Here is an 18,291-nt window from a genome sequence, read left to right as displayed (position 1 = left end):
AAACGTCTGAGACACACACACATACACACCAAGCTCGGTCTAGCCCCAAACATTAAATATCCTGCCCGCTGGGTAATGACCAATCAAATTTGTTTTCCTCACTCGGGTAAACTCGTGCGTCAACTCGTGGAAACTTGGCGCAACAAACAGGACAAACCACCGTTCTAAAAATAGCTTGCACTGACAATTAAAGGCAACAAACCTACTCCTAAAACTATAGGGATTATGGCAATGGGCCAACTTGCCAAAATGTTGAACTATCCCTTTAAAAAAAAATAATAAAGAAGAAGAAGAAAGAGAATGGTCTTCTCATGAAAGACGGAGCTTTGGTCAGACGTACATGGGTAGCCTTTGCAGAGGACCTCTATGGGTGTGGACATCTTCTTCTCACTGATGCGTTCGTACTTCTGCCTCTTGGTTGCTGCCTTCAGGCCCTGCCAGGGCAGAGAGCCCAGGTTGAAGTACATGAGGACGTAGCCCAGTGACTCCAGGTCGTCCCGTCTGGACTGTTCTGTGGACAGAGAGGAGACAAAGTCAGATCGGGTGCTTTTATTTTGAAGGATTTATCCGTTCAAGTCAAGTGTTTTTTTTTTTTTATTAACTGTGTCATACCGATGCCCAGATGTGTGTTGATGGAGGCGTAGCGGGCCGTGCCCGTCAGGTTCTTGTTCTCGCGGTAGGGGATGTGCTGGTGTGTGCGGGCGTCACGGTATTTCTTGGCCAGGCCAAAGTCGATGATGTAGACCAGGTTGCCCTTCTTGCCCAGCCCCATCAGGAAGTTGTCGGGCTTCACGTCCCTGTGGATGAAGTTCTTGGAGTGGATGTACTCGATGCGGCTGATCTGAGGAGGGAGAGCAGGAGACGAGTTAACGTCAACTAAAGCTTTGTGGCTCTGCTGAACGCTCCAGACAAACCACCAACCATAGACCAAGTCTTTCAGTCCTGTTGTTTTCAACTAACAGTCAAACTCATCACCCTGTTGTGTCTCCAACACTCTGTGTTCTTGTCTTACAGCAACGTTTCTACTGTCATGGTGCGTTCCATTCACATTGGAAGTCTGAACTCCGAGTTGAGCGCTCTCAGTTGAGAAACTAACATGGAAGTCGGAAAAATGGACGATAACAAAAGAAAACGAAAATACAACATTTATATACTTGGAGATGTTCTGTGAAGATTTCAATGCTAACAATTTATAACATTTTTAAAAAGCCTTACAAATTTACAATAAAACTATGTAACGAGCCATTATAACCACTGCTCATAATGGTAGTGGTAATACCACTGTTTTTACAAATACAGTGTAGGAAAATGGAGCCATTTTTCTTTTACCTGTTTTTTTTTTGTTCTAATGATATGTCACTTCTTTACACCACAGTGTCTTTTTTTTTTTTTTACTAAGTGCTTAACTTTTTCTATGCACTTGTCACTTTTTCTTTATATTCAAAGTGCAATTGATTGGCGGGTCGTGCAATACAATAATCCATGTTATACTCCATTCGTGCCAAGTACCTTTCCATGTCTAATGTGTTGATCTTGTTTGTCTTGTTTGTCTTGTTTGCCCAATTACACGTGTTAATTATTATGAATTGCAGCTAGCAGTGCTGTGGTCCAAGACAAATTTCCTTTCGTAGACAATAAAGAATATCCTGATCCTGAAATGTCCAGGGATAAGAATTGACCAGTGCAAGGCACATGGCTGATTTGATTTAATTACAAGAGAAATAAAAAAAAAAACAGTTAATTTACAGTGTGTTCACCACTGTTTGTGTGACCAGCAGCCATCATGAGTTGTTGTTGGGGCTTGTGGGACTTGTCCAACTTTCCAAGTCAGAGATCCGACTTCTGGGGGTGAGCTGATTAAAATTCCGTCTCAGAGGTTGGAAATTCGGACTTCCGAGTGCAACGGGAACGCACCATAACTCACATAAATCAGTGAGTGAGCCCACACTGTACAATGACTCAGTGCTGCTCAGTGTTGACAAATCATAGTGTGTCTGAGCTTCTGCTGCTCTGGTTCTTCTCCTTGAGAACTGACTGACCTCTGACCTCTGACATGTGACCTTCGTTGAGCCAGAGCTGCCGCCTGTTTTAAGCACTGGTACGTCTGTGCTGTTTATTTCTCCTGCTTCTCCATGTTGTTCATCTCTTCTCACTGTCTGGAGGTCACCATTATGTTTCCATGTTGTCATCATGCAGCGTAAGTCTAGCTACTTGTGGTACAGTAGCTTCATATTTATCACAGTTTGATTTAAAGCAGAAGTAAGCGGAATGTTTGTGTTAATATAAGTCTTAAATAGTTCCATCTTCCGACAGCAATCACTTCTATAGAGTGTTTGGTCTGAAACACGGGTCTGTCAGTCACTCTGCTCTGCTGTAAGCCGAGGAGAAAACTTTACTTGTATCCTACAACCTTTATCCAATGAGGAGAGAGAACGGCATAAAGGGGCGGTCCTCTCTGTGTGTGCAGCCAAGGGATGCGCGTGAATGTGGTGACGTAGGGACGAGGACCAATAGATCCATGACGAGGGCGGGGGCTGCTAACTCCATCGGCTGACAAGAAGTTAGCCAAAACCACCGGATCGCTTACTACTGCTTTAACTTGATTCAACTTGTGTCAATCTGGACATAAAACAGAGAGTGAGTCGATGTGCAGAAACTCTGCACTGTGTGTGTCTTCATGTGTGTCTCACCATCTGGTCGGCCAGCAGCAGCACCGTCTTGAGGCTGAACTTCCTGGAGCAGAAGTTGAACAGGTCCTCCAGACTGGGTCCCAGCAGCTCCATCACCATCACGTTGTAGTCGCCCTCGGCCCCGCACCACTTTATCGTTGGGATGCCCACTGGAAGAAAAGGAGCAGAGGGTCAGAGCAGGTACACAGAGATGCTTCTTCAGTTCCCAACAAACACTCAGGTCATATTTCTATAATTCATACTCTGATCGGTTTATAAATCAGGAGTGATTATAAACTGTGGTCGTTTTCATTGTTTCTTCATTTCCAGTGAACGGTTCTTCCTGTGGAAAGTGTTTCTTGGTTGTACTGTCATTAGTGTTCACATCCTTAAGTAAAACAAACAAGAGGATAATACTTCCTCCCTAATAAGGTCAACGCTGACCTAGAAAGCGAGGCAGGATTTTCCAGATTTCCAGGGACTGAGTCTGACGCTCCTGCGGCTCTGACCTCTGATATTTAAAATAATAACAGAGCAGAGGAGGGAAGTAGGTCACCAGGTGACTCAGCACGAGGCACCAACGGACGAGCGGGAGAAGCAACACTACACGTCGCACATCCTGATGACACAGACCTGTGATCTAAGGCCACGCCCCTCACTCAGACCCAGAGGAAGTGCGTCATCATATATAATACTGTACATTTGAAGATTTACCCGAAGTCAGTAGGTGCAGCCACAACACACCTTCCTCATATGACAATAATGAATACCGTATTCTTGTTTAATACATTTAAACTGCTGCTTTAAAGGGGTAGTTCAACATTTTGGCAAATTCACCTATTGCCATGATCCCTACTTTTAATTATCGGTGCATGTTGTTTTGAGATCTGCGGGGCAGAGACGTGAGCTGCTCAATGAACACAATGAGGTGAACGCTACAGGTCCCCTGTCCCTCAAAACTTATCAAATACACAATCCAACAACTCGCGGATCTCAAAACAACATGCACTGACAATTAAAGGTAATGAACCTACTAGGGATGCATCGAAATAATAAAAATATTTAAATGCTTGGCCGAATACCAAATACCGAATGCGGTTGTTAAGTTTTTCACTATTTTTTTTAATATTGCATAAATAGCTTAGAATATTTTTTTAGACATGTTTTTCAAAGAAAGTAAATGTTTATTGAATATTCTGACATTTTTAATATTCCAGTAGCCTTTGCTGTTCAAGGTGTTTGGCTTTTAAATGAGTAATTGAAGTCACAGACACGGGCACATGGACAGGTCGCGCATAAACGGTAAATGCGTGATATCACGCTAATTGTACAGTGTTGAAATCCCCCCCTCCGTGCCATTGTCTCCTGAAATCCTGTGGGAAACACTGCTGCATGTTGTTTGATTGCGTCACACGCCACTAATAGTCTATTCGGCCTTGCTTTTAACTGACTCCACCGAAGGCTGAATATGGCTTTTTTTTTTTTTGCAATATTCGGCCGAATATATTCGGTTATTGAATATTCGGTGCATCCTTAGAACCTACTCCTATGACTATAGGGATTATGGTAATAGGTGAATTTGCCAAAATGTTGAACTATCCCTTTCAAGTCTGACTGATATATCGTGCACGTCTACCATTTGGTATTGAAATGAATAACGCTACCCTTCTCACTTGTATAGTTGTCTTTGTTTTATGGAGCTTTTATGGAGGGCTTCTGATTGGACCCCGGACTTTTCCAGACCACAGTTTAAAGTGTCCTTGAGCGTCACAGCAGACCCCTGACTGTTCCTGGTGCTGACCCATCACTGAGGACATGAGACACTGTAAAGCACTGTGAGAGGTCCACTGACTAGAAAAGAGTTCTATAAATGCTGCTGCTTTTATATTAGTCACTACAGGTCAACCTACAGACCAACTGCTCCTGTCACCTAAAAAAAAGACAGTAGCTTGCCAACAGAAATCTTAATGAATGAAAAGAGAAAGATAGCTCCCCTCCCCCCACCTACCCACCCACCCACAGGGGGGGTGTCAGGGCAAAGTGCAGCTGGTTTTGTAGTAGCTGGTAATTAAGCTGACGTTGCCGTGGCGAGGAGGCCACATGGCATTTCCTTCTACAGGCAGACCGCAACAAAATGCTGCTGCTCAGCACCTGGCACTGCACTCGCACATATATGCACTCGGCATCCGCTATTTATATACATACTAACTCAAATATACCCGGCAGTCTGGGTCAGCCACCAGGCCTCGATATATCCCAGCTACAGATGCATGTGTTGTCCTGGCAGAGACAGACCAGCTCTTCTATAGTCCACGCTCAGTCACACAGAGATTATAGTTGTTAGTCTTTACACAACATCACACCATGAAGTCTACAGGAACAAGTCCATTAACCATTTAACTGGCTGAGTGTCCAAATCAATGTTACTCCGCCCGGATCACGTGAGCTGCTTTCCATGTGTGAAACTGGGAACTGTTGGGTCTCTGTTAAAGGGATAGTTCAACATTTTGGCAAATTGGCCCATTGCCGTAATCCCTATAGTTTTAGGAGTAGGTTCGTTACCTTTAATTCTCGGTGCAAGCTGTTTTTAGAACGGCGGAGCAGAGCCGTGAGCTGCTCAGAGCTACGCTACGGAGGCTCGTGGGATTTCTTAGTTTCCTTCATCAAACCCATCAAATACACAATCCAACAACTCCAAAATGCTCTGGTGGACAAGTTGTGACCTGCACATTCACCACACTATTACCCCTTTCCCACTGGCCAAAAAACCCGTTTAAACTCGCTAACAATCGGCTTTTGGTGGCAGTGGGAAAGGCGCAATGAGCCGCATCGACCCGCGTCGACGCGGTCAAACGACTCTGCAAGCGACGCGGGTTAAAATCGCCTTTAATCGGCTCGGCTTGCAGTGGGAACGCCAGACCCGCGTCAACCCGCTAATTTACGTGATGACACTGAACGTTACGTGACGCTACGTCATCGCGCCGGTCGCGTCTCATATCACGTACCAAAACAAAGCTCTGCTCCGCTCTGCTCTCATCCGAGACAGATCAAAAGATCAGAGAACACTGACCAAAAACGATAGAAAAAAAGAAAAGAAAAGAAGCGACAGTCTGTTTAACTGACGTGTTGTACCGCGGACGTCCGTCATCCGGCCGCAGCAGACTCTCTGTCCTCCGCGGTCCTGGTGCTCCAGGTCAGCCAGCCAGAGAGTCTGCCTCGGCGGACGGACACTCCGCGGCGGGCGGCTGTGGCATGACTGTGTGTGTCTCTTGCACCGCGGATGAGAGCGGAGCGACTGGTTTATGCTCTGTCTGATCCCTCAGCGGGGGTCAGACTCGGCTTATTTTGGTCAATGGGAAAGGGGCCAAATGCCGATTGTTAGCGGGTCGACCCGCGTTTAAAAAACCCGCGTCGACCCGCTAATTTTAGTGGGAAAACGGCTTATTAGATAATAACAGAACAGGCAGAGTTGTTTTAGAGGCAAATGCAGAGACTGCTGCTGAAAAACTGTCCCCGACAGGAACGCACATCAGCGGTTTTGCATGAATTTACCTCGAAAACAACTGTCAACTGTCTTGTTTCTGGACATAGTTTGCCCATGCCTGGTCTAGATTCTCTGTAATGTGTCTCAACATGACTTCTGTTGCGAACCGTCATTATATAAATAAAACTGACTTGACTTTAAAAATCAAATGTGTAGTTGAGACTCAGACAACACTTGTCATGCTTCCACACAAGTCGCTTGCAACAATTTATTATTTATCTTCAGAGTATCCCTGATGACACATCTGCCCAATGCAACCTGGATGTTGCCATAGCAACCAAGGTCATAGCGCAGACCTTTCAGAGATAGGTGAGAGACATAACAAACGACCAGTGTCTCAGGGTCACTACGTTCTAAGAGTGTTCTGTAACTAGGACACAGGTTTGAACAACATGTTTTAATGTTGTTTAGGTTCCACTGATCTTTACACACTCACAGTAAACTCAGGGTGTGTGTGTGTGTTCGGGGAACCTCTCGTTTGAATCGGCTGCTCGCTTTTTAGAAAGGCTCCTTTCAAACAACCAAATCAGATGTGGCAGGGCTCATCACCCTGGTAACCAGTACATCGGGGGTTAACACTTCTTGGCGTGTCTGTCTATCCTGAGCTGTATGATCGTATATCATTACATCATACAAGGGCTGTGGTGATATGTTGTCATGGAAACAAAAGCCACTCTTGGTGCTTATGGATGAAGAGCTCCACCAGAGGACGACACTATATGGACACGTGTCCTAATGTGGACATGCAGCCAGTGTGGCGTAGCCTGGAGTTAAATATGGTTCAGCAGGGAGGAGTCCTTCAGACCCGAGTGTTTCTCTGCATCGTGCTGCTTAATAAATACTGGACCAGTTCACACATTCAAAATTTATGACATTTTGTCTTAGTGTTTGATTCTATGTGTGGGAATGGGGGAGAAAAGGAGGACAGTCTTTCTTTCTTTTTTTTATGTCTTTCTCATATATGGTTATTTTTCATATTGTTCTGGTATATTTTGATTCTATATAATCTTGGTATTATAATTACCTTTGTACTTACCTATTTTATGGATATATTGGATTAAATCCTGTGGGCCCTGACAGTTGATATAAACATGCATACAAGGAAAATCCAATAAACATAATTTTGAAAGAAAGAAAGAAAGAAAGAAAGAAAGAAAGAAAGAAAGAAAGAAAGAAAGAAAGAAAGAAAGAAAGAAAAGGAGGGCAGTCCAAGAAGCTCATAAGCTCATAATGTTAAGTGGTCAGTGCGGACATAAAGGCAATAAATCAGTTGTGTTGATGAGCTTGATGTGCTCACACCACCTACCTGCAGTCAGTTCCTCAGTCTTACCACCACATTAGGTTCATATATGTTGGGTTTTATTTTTTCAGTGCTTGCAAGTGACTATGGAGAACTTGGTTCGTAAAAGCAGCAACAACAGTCATGCATGGCAGGAGGTGTGCGTGTGTGCATGATGTGTGTGTATAACGTACCTCCACCCTGCATCATCTTGTAGATTTTGCTCTCTATGTGGAGCTGTGGGTGTTTGGTCTTCACACATTCCAATTTGATGGCGACCTCCTCTCCGACTGAGATATCAGTGCCTAGACAGAGACAGAGACAGGGACAGACGGAACAGTCAGCTGCAAGGTAACACGTCCAGAGAAGCAGTTCTACAACACAATCACAATCACACAGCTCTGAGTCTGGCCAGACTTTAATAGAGGAACCAACGGCACCGACACCTCGTCATCACTGGCTCTTTGAATAGGTTAAATCTACTTTACATAATTATGTGAGTCAGTCATAGAGATGCTGGAACTGAACAAATACTGATGGCAATGTTTCATAAATATGGTCTGTGAGTTTTCTATCGACTATTTTTTCGATTAGTTGATCAGTAAAACGATTAATTTTTCGACAAATCTAGTGATTCTTTTTTGGTTGACGATTATTAATTTACAAAAACACTGTGGTACCATCTCCGTTTTGTAAAGGCTGCAGACAGGGATGCACATGATGAACCGTTTAACCTTTAACAGATAAAAACAATTTTGACACTGAGCTGACCTAGAATATGTTGTATGCTACTTAATACTGTGGAGCCATAATTGAGGAGACGCTACAAGACCTGTTGGGAAAACCAGGAGAACCAGGTCTGTGCACTGTTGGCCTTTTTAACACACGCAGGAGCGCTTGGTAAAATGTAAGAGGCGGGACCTTTAGAGGAACATCCGTAGGCCCTGTATTAGACCCACCACACTGTCCAGGCCATGGAATTAACGTGCATCGGTTTTGATCGTTGCATAATCTTTGCGTCTCAGGTTGTTTTGGGACATTGAGGCGGAATCGAGGCGCATTGCGTCATGATGTTGTCCCTGTGTCGCTGTTTTGATCAGGATCCAATTGATTACAATTACCATGTTAACAGGAATAACACTGTTTGCTCACACATGTAAACAGGTTACACTGAATGTTTCAGAAACCAGAATATTGACTTCAACCCATAAACGTAGTCATTGTATTATGTAACAGTTCTTAAAGGGATAGTCCAGCTTTTGTTGAAGTGGGGTTGTATGAGGTAATAATGGCCATTAAAGCCCCAGTCTGTAATTTATTTGGCTTTTTATTATCAAAAATCAAATATGTCTTTCATAAATACGTATTTCACTGAAGTGGAATCACACCTGCATACAAATGAAAGCTTTCTGGTACCTTAGAATGAGTTGTTACAAGTCGTTACAAATATACAAGGGGGGGCGCACTGAAACGAGGCGGCCATGTTGCATCATCATTTTTTACGTTGAGTGGCAGCGTGACCGTAGGTAACCACGGAAACTCAGCGGAGCTGTGGGCTCGGCCTGTTAAAACTGTCACCACTGTGTAGTGTGAGGAAGGACGGAGGCACTGGTGTTGCATTCAGGTGCAGTCAGGCAGACGGCCGTCGGCAAACCAAGACAGTAAAACGTGGGTCAGGTAAACAATACGACATCACCATGACAACATATTGTCACGCCTGTATTGTTTTGCCTCGTGCTGGCGGACCACTTGTTTATCCTGTTACATGCAGCGTCTGTTGTCTGTCTGACGTCTGCCCCATTTCAGGTGAATGCAACATCAAGAATACGTTCAGATATGCAACCGCACCGCTAGATGGGGGGAATTATCTGCAGTAGAAGGTCCCCACTGTTTCTCAGTACAAGTCATTAAATACAAGTAATTTTATTAACACTCTTCAAACTGTTCTTTCCTCTGGTCTCGGTCCTGTAAAATCACCCTGAGGTTCCTGCAGTGGAAACAGGGCTGGTCTCAGACCCACTCTCACCCAGTGGAAATACACCGTCCCCCCCAGGCTGAGGGTGGTGTCTGGGTGGAGCGTGCAGGAGAAATGATAGAAACTCTATCAACACACCCACCCACTCCCCTCCCCGCCAGAACCTCTTCCTGTGGGGTCACTCAGCCATCACCCAGACTTTGTACTGGGTGAAGTTCAGCCGATGGGGGGGGGGGGGGGGGGGGCGTCTCTCTGGTTCATCCAGGTGGAAAAACCTCTATGTTTGTGGTGCGTGTGTAAAAACGGCTCAGTATCCCACGCGCTGCTCTACCTTCATGCATCTACTTGCATGCACAGCCCACATTCCTCCCAGCTATCATTACGTTTCCATCTTGCTCCGACAGACAGGAGGATTGTGGGAATTGTCTGCCTGGCTGGGACCTCTCTCTCTCTCTCTCTCTCTCTGTGATCTGATAAACCAGTGCTTCAGCTGCTTTCTTCCTAAATATGGCCATGGGGTCCAGTTCCCTTCACATCGACAGAGCAACTGGACACCGGGTTACATAATCGCACACACACAAGTGATCTCATGTGAGCAGCCTTTGGATCACAGAGGCACAGAGCTGCAGAGCATGGTGGCTTTCTTTGTATGATGTCATACGGAGGTGGGCCGCTCCCACCAGGGCGGGGCACTTAGTAATCACTCATATCAACTTTAAGAGGCAGTTTTATGTGCACATGACGCGCAGGATGCATAACGAGTTAGAGCGTCTCATTCATCATGTGTTCATCAACAAGAGTCGTTAAATTTTTTATTTTTTCAATTATTATAATTGTATTGAAGTGATTACAGGATTTAAACCCATAATTTTGGCTTTGACGATAACTAATAGAGATGCACCGATTGCAAAGTTCTTGGCCGATACCGATTTCCGTTTTTTAAGGAGGTCTGACCTGCCAAAACCGGTTTTTCCAATACCGATTTTCTACCTAAGAAATAATTATAATCATAAAATAGACACCATTTGTTTGGCTTGAGTACCCTTTCCCACATTTAATACAAGTAGGCTACCCCTCTCCCAGACAACATTTGCTTATATAATTGCAATTAAAACCACAACTAGTGGTAGGCTATATGATGCTATCATAACCCCCCTTTTCAAGAATAAAACATCACAAATAAGAAATAGAGTGAGAGTCTATAAGCGCTTCTGCCCCTCAGCTCTGTCTGTGTGCGTGTCTGTGTGTGTGTGTCCATCTCTCGCGCTCTGTTTAGCGCGGTGTTTTATTTTGAAAATTGTTTTATTTTTAAAGAGATTCTCTCGTGTTTCTTTGTGTGACCTCCTGCCAAGATTGACGCGATCGCTCGCGGCTCGTTCACAAAATAGACCAGATGCCGAAACGATCGCTGCAGGGCGCGATCCGGCCGCGGAGGATTTGGACGCTGAAATGAAAATGCCCCCGCTTCTCGGAGCTTCCGCCCCGGCGTTATATGGTGTTATCCAATCACCGATTGGATGTAAAACCGGTCTTTTTAATCGGCGGCCGATTGATCGGTGCATCTCTAATAACTAATCCAATCATATCTGTTATGTAATTTTATAGACTGGTTTATGGAAAATAATAAGTGACAGATTATCTAACAATGCAGGTAGCATTCAAACATGTAGGAGGTTTATATGTGTTTTAAGTCTGCCATTGTGACTCACAAGTGAACAGCACTTTGAAACGCACCAAAAGGGAGTTGTTCTAGTTCGTGCCGGGCCGATCAATACGTCAATCGATCAATGAACTATCAGCGATGAGGGGGGTGTGTGTGTGTCTAAAGGCTCTTCACAGTCAACATGTTCCATTGTGCTCTGTGCTGTCTTGCACAATAGGAATGTGATTTGCCTGGGCAGATTTTTCTGGGGAATGCGCCCCCACTGCCCCACCCTGCACCCACTGGTCCGCTCACAGTGGGGTAGTGTGTGTGTGTGTGTACACATGGGTGTGTGTGAGAGCACGTTATAGCCTCGTTTAATGAAGTTAACTATGACTAAATAGGTTCCACGGCAACTACCTTTGTTTCCATGAGTAAGACAAGACAGCTCTGACGTCACTCTGACTCTCACTCCGAGATGCAACATCAGTGGAAAAAAACACGACCGAAACAAAGATCAGAAGATAAAAGCTGCACCAGAAGCTCTCCCGATGTTTGTTGATGAAATTACAAATGATTTTTTTTCAAACAATGTCAGAGCCTAAAAGCCCTTCTTTACAACGGCAGATAACTTCTCCTATTCAAATAGTAAATGCTCCACCTATTCTAAACCCTGTCAGTACAATACAACCACCGAGGCCTTCGAAATAAAAATTCAGCACTTTCTGCCACAGGCTGAACATTATTGGCGTGGGATTTACTGCAGGGCTGTTGCACAATGTGTTGACTGTGAGGAGGTTTCTTTTCTGATTGACTCATATTGTTGAGAGTTACGACGCAGTGAACCTGCTCATGTTGTTGCAAACCTACCTGTTAAAACCAGTTTAGAAAACATAAACAACATTTATATAATATGTTCCTTTTTTGTCCTTTTAGGTTTTTGCAATTTTCCAACACAACAAACAACTGTATATGAGTCTCCCTTCCCCTCCCCCCTCCTCTTCCCCTCTGTCCTCATAGCAGAGACAAACAGGAAGAAGACTAAACAGGTAGTGGGTAAGTTCAGAGTACAAAAACAATACAGACAACAACCGTAGCTGCAAGCAGAGATGTGGAGGATAACTATACTATACGTCACATGTCAGATCAAAGACACAGCTGTGTTAACAACATAGTCCTATAGAGTTAAGATGCATTGGACAGCAGGTCAGTCTGTCTGAACCCTGGAAAAAGCAATGACAAATAAACTTTAATGTTTTTTTTTATTATGAATAAAGAGTCCAAAGGTAAAAGAATAAAAAAGGACGAGGTCAAATAGATGTCACTAAAACTATAAAATTAAATCAAATCAATAAAATGGGCACTAATGTTCCAGGGAAGGCGGTGCAGCAGGCACACGTGTGGTGTTGTGTGCGAGCGGTGCGGTGCGGTTGGCAAAACATGTTGGGACACGTCCCTGTACGCTGCACGAAAAACACATGCAAAGTGGGAAGTTGCAAATCTTAAATATGTGAGCAGATATTCATGGTACCTGACAGTAGAACGCTCCTGATGGGACACAAACACACACACACACACACAGAGGGCCGACAACAACTCTGCATTGTTTCACATGCAGCCAACACAAATATCTGACTTCACTGGGCCAAAACCAGCCGAGAAGCTCTGCTCATACAGTAGGTCCAGTTGGCCGTCTTATGGGAATTCTGTCCTTGTCACAATTTAAAGGGGAACTGTGCAAGTCCACGAGTTCGCTTTTCCGCTGTTTTGCTAACCCTCTCCTGGCCATGTGCATTTGTTTACAAGGAAGCCAGCGAGAAAGCAACCAACAGAGGGTTAGTTTAATCTGTCATAAACAAGAGATTATAGGTTACTGGTCGCGGTGACCAGTAACGTAGAGATGCAATGAGTGGCATGCTAGGTGGAAGGCAGAGAGCCTCCATTCTCCATCCTAATTACTAAAATCACCACAATTATTATAAATTACTCCAAAGCTGTTAAATCGGGGTAAAATAAATGTAGCCAAGCTACAAACCCTGCATAGTTCCTCTTTAATGCGGTGGTGTTACGCATTATTTAGATCCATGTGGACCATATGGACCCTGGTTGAGCCATTCCTTCACCCAGTAAACAACTGGACGACCAACCAGGAGAGATGCGCTGGTTCGGACCAGAAATGACTCTGGTCGGGTCTCGTTTTTTAATTTTTTTTAATACAACTTCTTCTTACGGGGGGGTCCGCGCAGCAGTATTTGTCCATATAATGGTTGTCAATGGATACCAACTTTCTTGGTCCAAAAAGACACACCAAAAAACATCCAAATACCTCCATACTGCTCGTCTGTAATGTCCCTCTTGTATTGAAGCCCCGACATGAGAAATTGTTCCTCCGCTCAGTGCAAATCATGCGAGATTTGCACTGACACAGGAAGAGCAGTGAACTGAGACACTGGGAGCTTCCGCTACAAACAAGCTTAAAATATAGACTTATTTAATTTTTTTCTGAACAGTTTCTCATGTCGGGGCTTCAATACAAGAGGGACATTACAGACGAGCAGTATGGAGGTATTTGGATGTTTTTTGGTGTGTCTTTTTGGACAAAGAAAGTTGGTATCCATTCACAACCATTATATGGACAAATACTGCTGCACGGACCCCCCCGTAACTCAGAGAAGCCACGGAGGACTCTGAAAATTCTCACAGCTCTTAGTTGACATCAGGGTGAGTAGATAGAGTGAAATTTAAATTTTGGGTGAACTATCCCTTTAAATGTCATGTAAACTGTAAAAGAGTGACAGTCTGGATATCTGCAGCTTCTTTCAACATCCAGTTGTGCCGTCTCAGCCATATGACTGACTGCTTGTGTGCACAGCCTTGTCCAACCTGGACAGAGATCAGCAGCTCTTCTACCAGTTTCTGAATATTCGACGGTCCACATTTGAACCCAGTCACAGAACATAGAGTACAAGGACCGGTTCCAAGAGCTGACCTCATCTCCTCCTCCTGCTGCCAGCAACAAACAGCCTCTCTCACACCGATACAGGCTCAATCCACCGCTCAGACGCAGCGAGCTGCTCGCACACGGCAGCGCACCGCGTGGGCGTGTTGGCGTGGGACTCGCTGTGAAACACTGTCACGTTTGGTGTCAGGTCGCACACATTTATCAAACTTCAAACTATCTTTTCAGATTGATCTTGTGTGCATTAAGTTACATAATTTGTTTTACTACAAGCACGCAACGGTGCCAGGCAGCAGACCTAACAAACTTGAAGCGCTGGGTGGGTGAGGCACGTTGAGTTTAAATAAAGTAAACACGCACTGTTCTGGCTGGTTAACAATGTTGCGTCACATTTAGTCACCGGCCGCGCGGTGGGGAGAGCAGGGGAGAGACGAGGAAAGACAAAAACACAAAGTGATTATGTAAGCAGCTGGCAGCGCTCACTGTCGCTCCAAACAGCAGCTCATGTGGAAGATAGACGAGATCCAATTAATGCATTAATTAACCTTCCCTCTCCTGGACACTGGCAGGCCGGCTATTGGTCAGGTTGTCCAGGAGATACTCACGACAACTTCAAACCTTTATTCATGCTCCTATTACCAATACAAACACACGGCTGCACTTCAATATACAGCTCTGAGTGGAAAAATAAAATATACACCTGATGGTGCAGAGGTCATCTAAGCAGCCTGTGTTCACAGCAACTACGGCTGATTTGAAGTGTTTTTTTCAACCATCTGATTAGTTATCTTGGACTTTGCTTAGGGTGAAAAAACAACAACAAAAAACTGAGGCTGAGGCCTCATCAGCTCACTGATCAATAATGAAGATATGTGCAAAGTAGCCAAATCTTGTTGACTGATAACCGTCTTTGAACGCTCACTTTCACCCTAGACCAGGATCAAAAGTACGACCCGATCATTAGACACAGCAGCTACAAGAAGCCAACACACCTGAAAGCACAAACTGTGGGAGCAGTCACGCGCGCTGGACGTGTGTGAGCTGGTGTAAACAGGAAGCAGGTCGTCTGCTGCTCACTTGATCCGCTGCCCAAGATAGAGCGAATGAGGAACAGCAGACGGAGTTCAGCATTAAAAAGCAGAATTAAACTGGACGACAGCTGCAGGCAAAGACTATAATAATAATTATAATGAATTTTATTTGTAATGCACTTTATATTGAACAGACAATCTCAAAGTGCTACAGAAAAAGAAATAAGAATTCAAAAGAGAGGCCACCTATAATAATAATAATACTGATGGCTTACATTTATATAGCGCTTTTCCCAACACCCAAAGCGCTTTACAGAAACCATTATTCATTCATACACATTCACACCGATCACTGTCCACAAGTATTTAAGCTTAAACAGCTGGACTGATGTTTCAGAAGGTCTGTTTGAGGCGCTAAGTGTGGACGACAGGTGCAAATGAGACTAAAATGTAGGAGTATGGATGAAGCCTCAGGCTTTTGTGTTGCTGTGGAGGTGGAGGTGGCCCACCTCTCATCACAACCAGCATCAAAATGAGCCATTTAGTTGACTTCTGTTGAATTAAATATTAACGCGCAGGGAAAGAAGGCCACACATGCAAGATATTTAAAGGGTACATTTCAAGTTTGTAACCTCTGCTGAACATTTTGCTGAGAGGAAACTAAATCTACACTCGTGTTTTTCAACGTTAAACTCCGTCATTGCAGTTCAACTGCAGTCTGTTTTTAATAGTCCTCACCGCAGCATCCCATTATGCAATCAAGTTTCAGTTCAGTATCAGTTGTACAAAAATGTTTTACATTTCTAAAATCTGGCAGCAATGGTTGCAAAATCCTAAAATGTTGTTTAACATAGGTGATTTTTTAATTAATTTACTGAAAATCCATAAAACCACATGAATGAGAAGGAAAATAAAATGCGTTCTCAACAGACAATACCTTTAAATACTTAGCGGTTGGTAATGTGTACATAGCACTCTTCCATAACACCTTAACAAGTTGATCAATAGAAAATGAATACCTTTTTATAACTACTTCATTAATTAAAATATTTATAAGTGAGAAATGTTATGTATCGGGAACAAACATTAGTTGGATTCCAATTTTTAGACTTCAACATTTTCATGATGTACTCTGAAGGATCTGTCTCGGTTGGTAAAAACATTAAAGCCTCTGATATCAGATTGAACATATCTGTGTCATTGTGTCTGCTGCCTGGACCAGTGGAGCAGCTGATGTGGTGTCAGTGATGAAGTGTCCCAGCAGCCTATAAAAGCCGCTCATGAATTAACAATGTCTCTTCTCCCCACCGTCGTTCAGATGACTAAGTGTTAAGAGCAGAAATATGATCAGCTCTTCTTGACCTCCGTTGCCAAGAGCAGTGGACCTTCAGAGAGGATGCGCTGAGTAAAGGTGCTCCATGACAGGGGCGGGGGGAGGGGGGGCTCTGGTGTCTACTACATTAGCTAGCTGCAGGCTTTTAGCAGATTTATGTTTCCCTTTGTAGCTCACAGAACACAGTGATGATGCACTTCCCATTATCTCCGATTTCTCACATCTGGCCAAACTGCTGCTGCAGGTCGGTTCTCTCTATTTTGAAGCTTTGTCCTCAATCAGAGGAAACACAGCTGATGCTCTATTACAAATAACTGTAATAACATATGAACGGTCTCTTTACACAAGCGGATGGATACAGTCAAAGCTTCATATATTCAAATCAAGCCCCGAACTGAGACCTGCAGATATTTACTCACTTTTAATAACATTACAAGGCAGTGTTAGCTTAACCTGAGATACTGGGATTAACCCGTGTTAACCTCGGAGGCTAACACTCACTGTTTGATTTACGTTAGCTTCATACAACAGAGGATGGGAGGGACGGAATCGACCCTGTGTTATTTGAAGGTGGCTGTTAAATACCAGTTACCACCTCAGGCACCACATAGCAGAACCTTTGGCCCTGTCAGTCACTCTGTTCCCGGACTAACTGACGCTTCCCTTCGAGGCAAAGAGCAAACTCAAACATCAGCTAGCAGGTTGGCGATGAAGGGTTTAGCTCCACAGCAGCCGTCAGTGTCCCTGTGTGTCGTTAGCACGGCTCGTTTTAGACGCTGGTATCACACCATGACAGGAGAAGTGGTCCCCAACTCGAGCCCAATGTACAAATATAACGTTTACTATTATTAACGTAGTAGAGCTTCAGTTTAAGCTAGCGTTAGCCGTGTAGCTCCATAAACTGCTAGCTTAGCTTAGCGGCTAACGCTCCAAACATCGAACAGCTGATCGATTATCAGCTCACTCGCTATCCCGAGAGGAAAGCAGCCGACGAACCCTCACAGCCCCCAGGTTCAGGACACAAATAGAAAGACATATCAAGTGTCTCCGACTACAACTTACCCAGGTAGATGTCTCCAAATGAGCCACTTCCAATTTTCCTGCCCAGTCTGTATCGGTTTCCCACTCTCAGCTCCATGGTCCGCGGGCTGTGTTCAGCCGGCAAAGCTCCGCCGTTAGCTCCGAGGTGTTCAAAAAAGAAATGTTGAGGTTTTTTTTTTACAGTCCCGGTGTGTTCAGGGGCAAAGCATCCAGCTCACAGGACCTCTGCAGCAGGACACCAGCTGTCTTCCGTTTGTTGTCTCCGGGATCAAGTCGGGCTCTCACAATCTTTCGCCACTTGTTTTAAAATGTCGCAAACGTCGCACAGTGGTAATACGGTGCTTGTCGGAAAGGTTGAAGAGCGGACTTTGTGCTCGCACGGTTTTCGCTGTGATTTGGGTTCAGTTCTCCGCGGATGAAGACGGATTTTGAGGAGCTACCGTTAGAGTTTTTTTTGTGGACCGGATCCTCTCCCTGTAGCCGCTGTCTCTGTGCTCCCTGTTAGAGTCCTGCTCAGTGATCTGCTGCCTCTGTCTGACGACACTTCCGGGCCGCGTCCAGAGAGCCTCTCACCGCAGACACACCAACACACAAAATACCTTATACACTGTTGTAAATGGAAAAGTAAATCCCCGTCAATAATCTGTTTTAAAAATGAACTAAACAAATATTTTAGTTCCTTAAATTTACTGGCAGATGGAAATGAAAAAAATAATGGTATGATGGAAATTGCAATACGATGTAATTTGTTTATTTGTGAAGAGTCCCAATAAGTACAATGCCTTCAATTTGTGTTAGCCTATATCTTTTTCTTTTTT

General features: G+C 44.3%; 1 protein-coding gene across 1 annotated transcript in view; it reads right to left on the bottom strand.

Moving 5' to 3' along the window:
- The window catches only part of csnk1da (casein kinase 1, delta a), a 30,800-nt gene extending 12,825 nt beyond the window's left edge, over positions 1–17,975 (bottom strand). The window contains exons 1-5 of the mRNA XM_083978092.1: positions 17,495–17,975; positions 7,687–7,797; positions 2,691–2,839; positions 613–841; positions 341–511 (exon numbers count right to left, since the gene is read on the bottom strand). Of these exons, the coding sequence (XP_083834218.1) occupies positions 341–511; positions 613–841; positions 2,691–2,839; positions 7,687–7,797; positions 17,495–17,570 (736 nt within the window). The 5' untranslated portion in view covers positions 17,571–17,975. The remainder of the gene's footprint in view (positions 1–340; positions 512–612; positions 842–2,690; positions 2,840–7,686; positions 7,798–17,494) is intronic.
- Between the last annotated feature and the right edge of the window lie 316 nt (positions 17,976–18,291).

Source organism: Trachurus trachurus (genome assembly GCF_905171665.1).
Source record: "Trachurus trachurus genome assembly, chromosome: 8".
NCBI classification, from domain to species: domain Eukaryota; kingdom Metazoa; phylum Chordata; class Actinopteri; order Carangiformes; family Carangidae; genus Trachurus; species Trachurus trachurus.
Note: the sequence above shows the minus strand (reverse complement) of the source record. Positions and strands in the feature narration are given on the sequence as shown.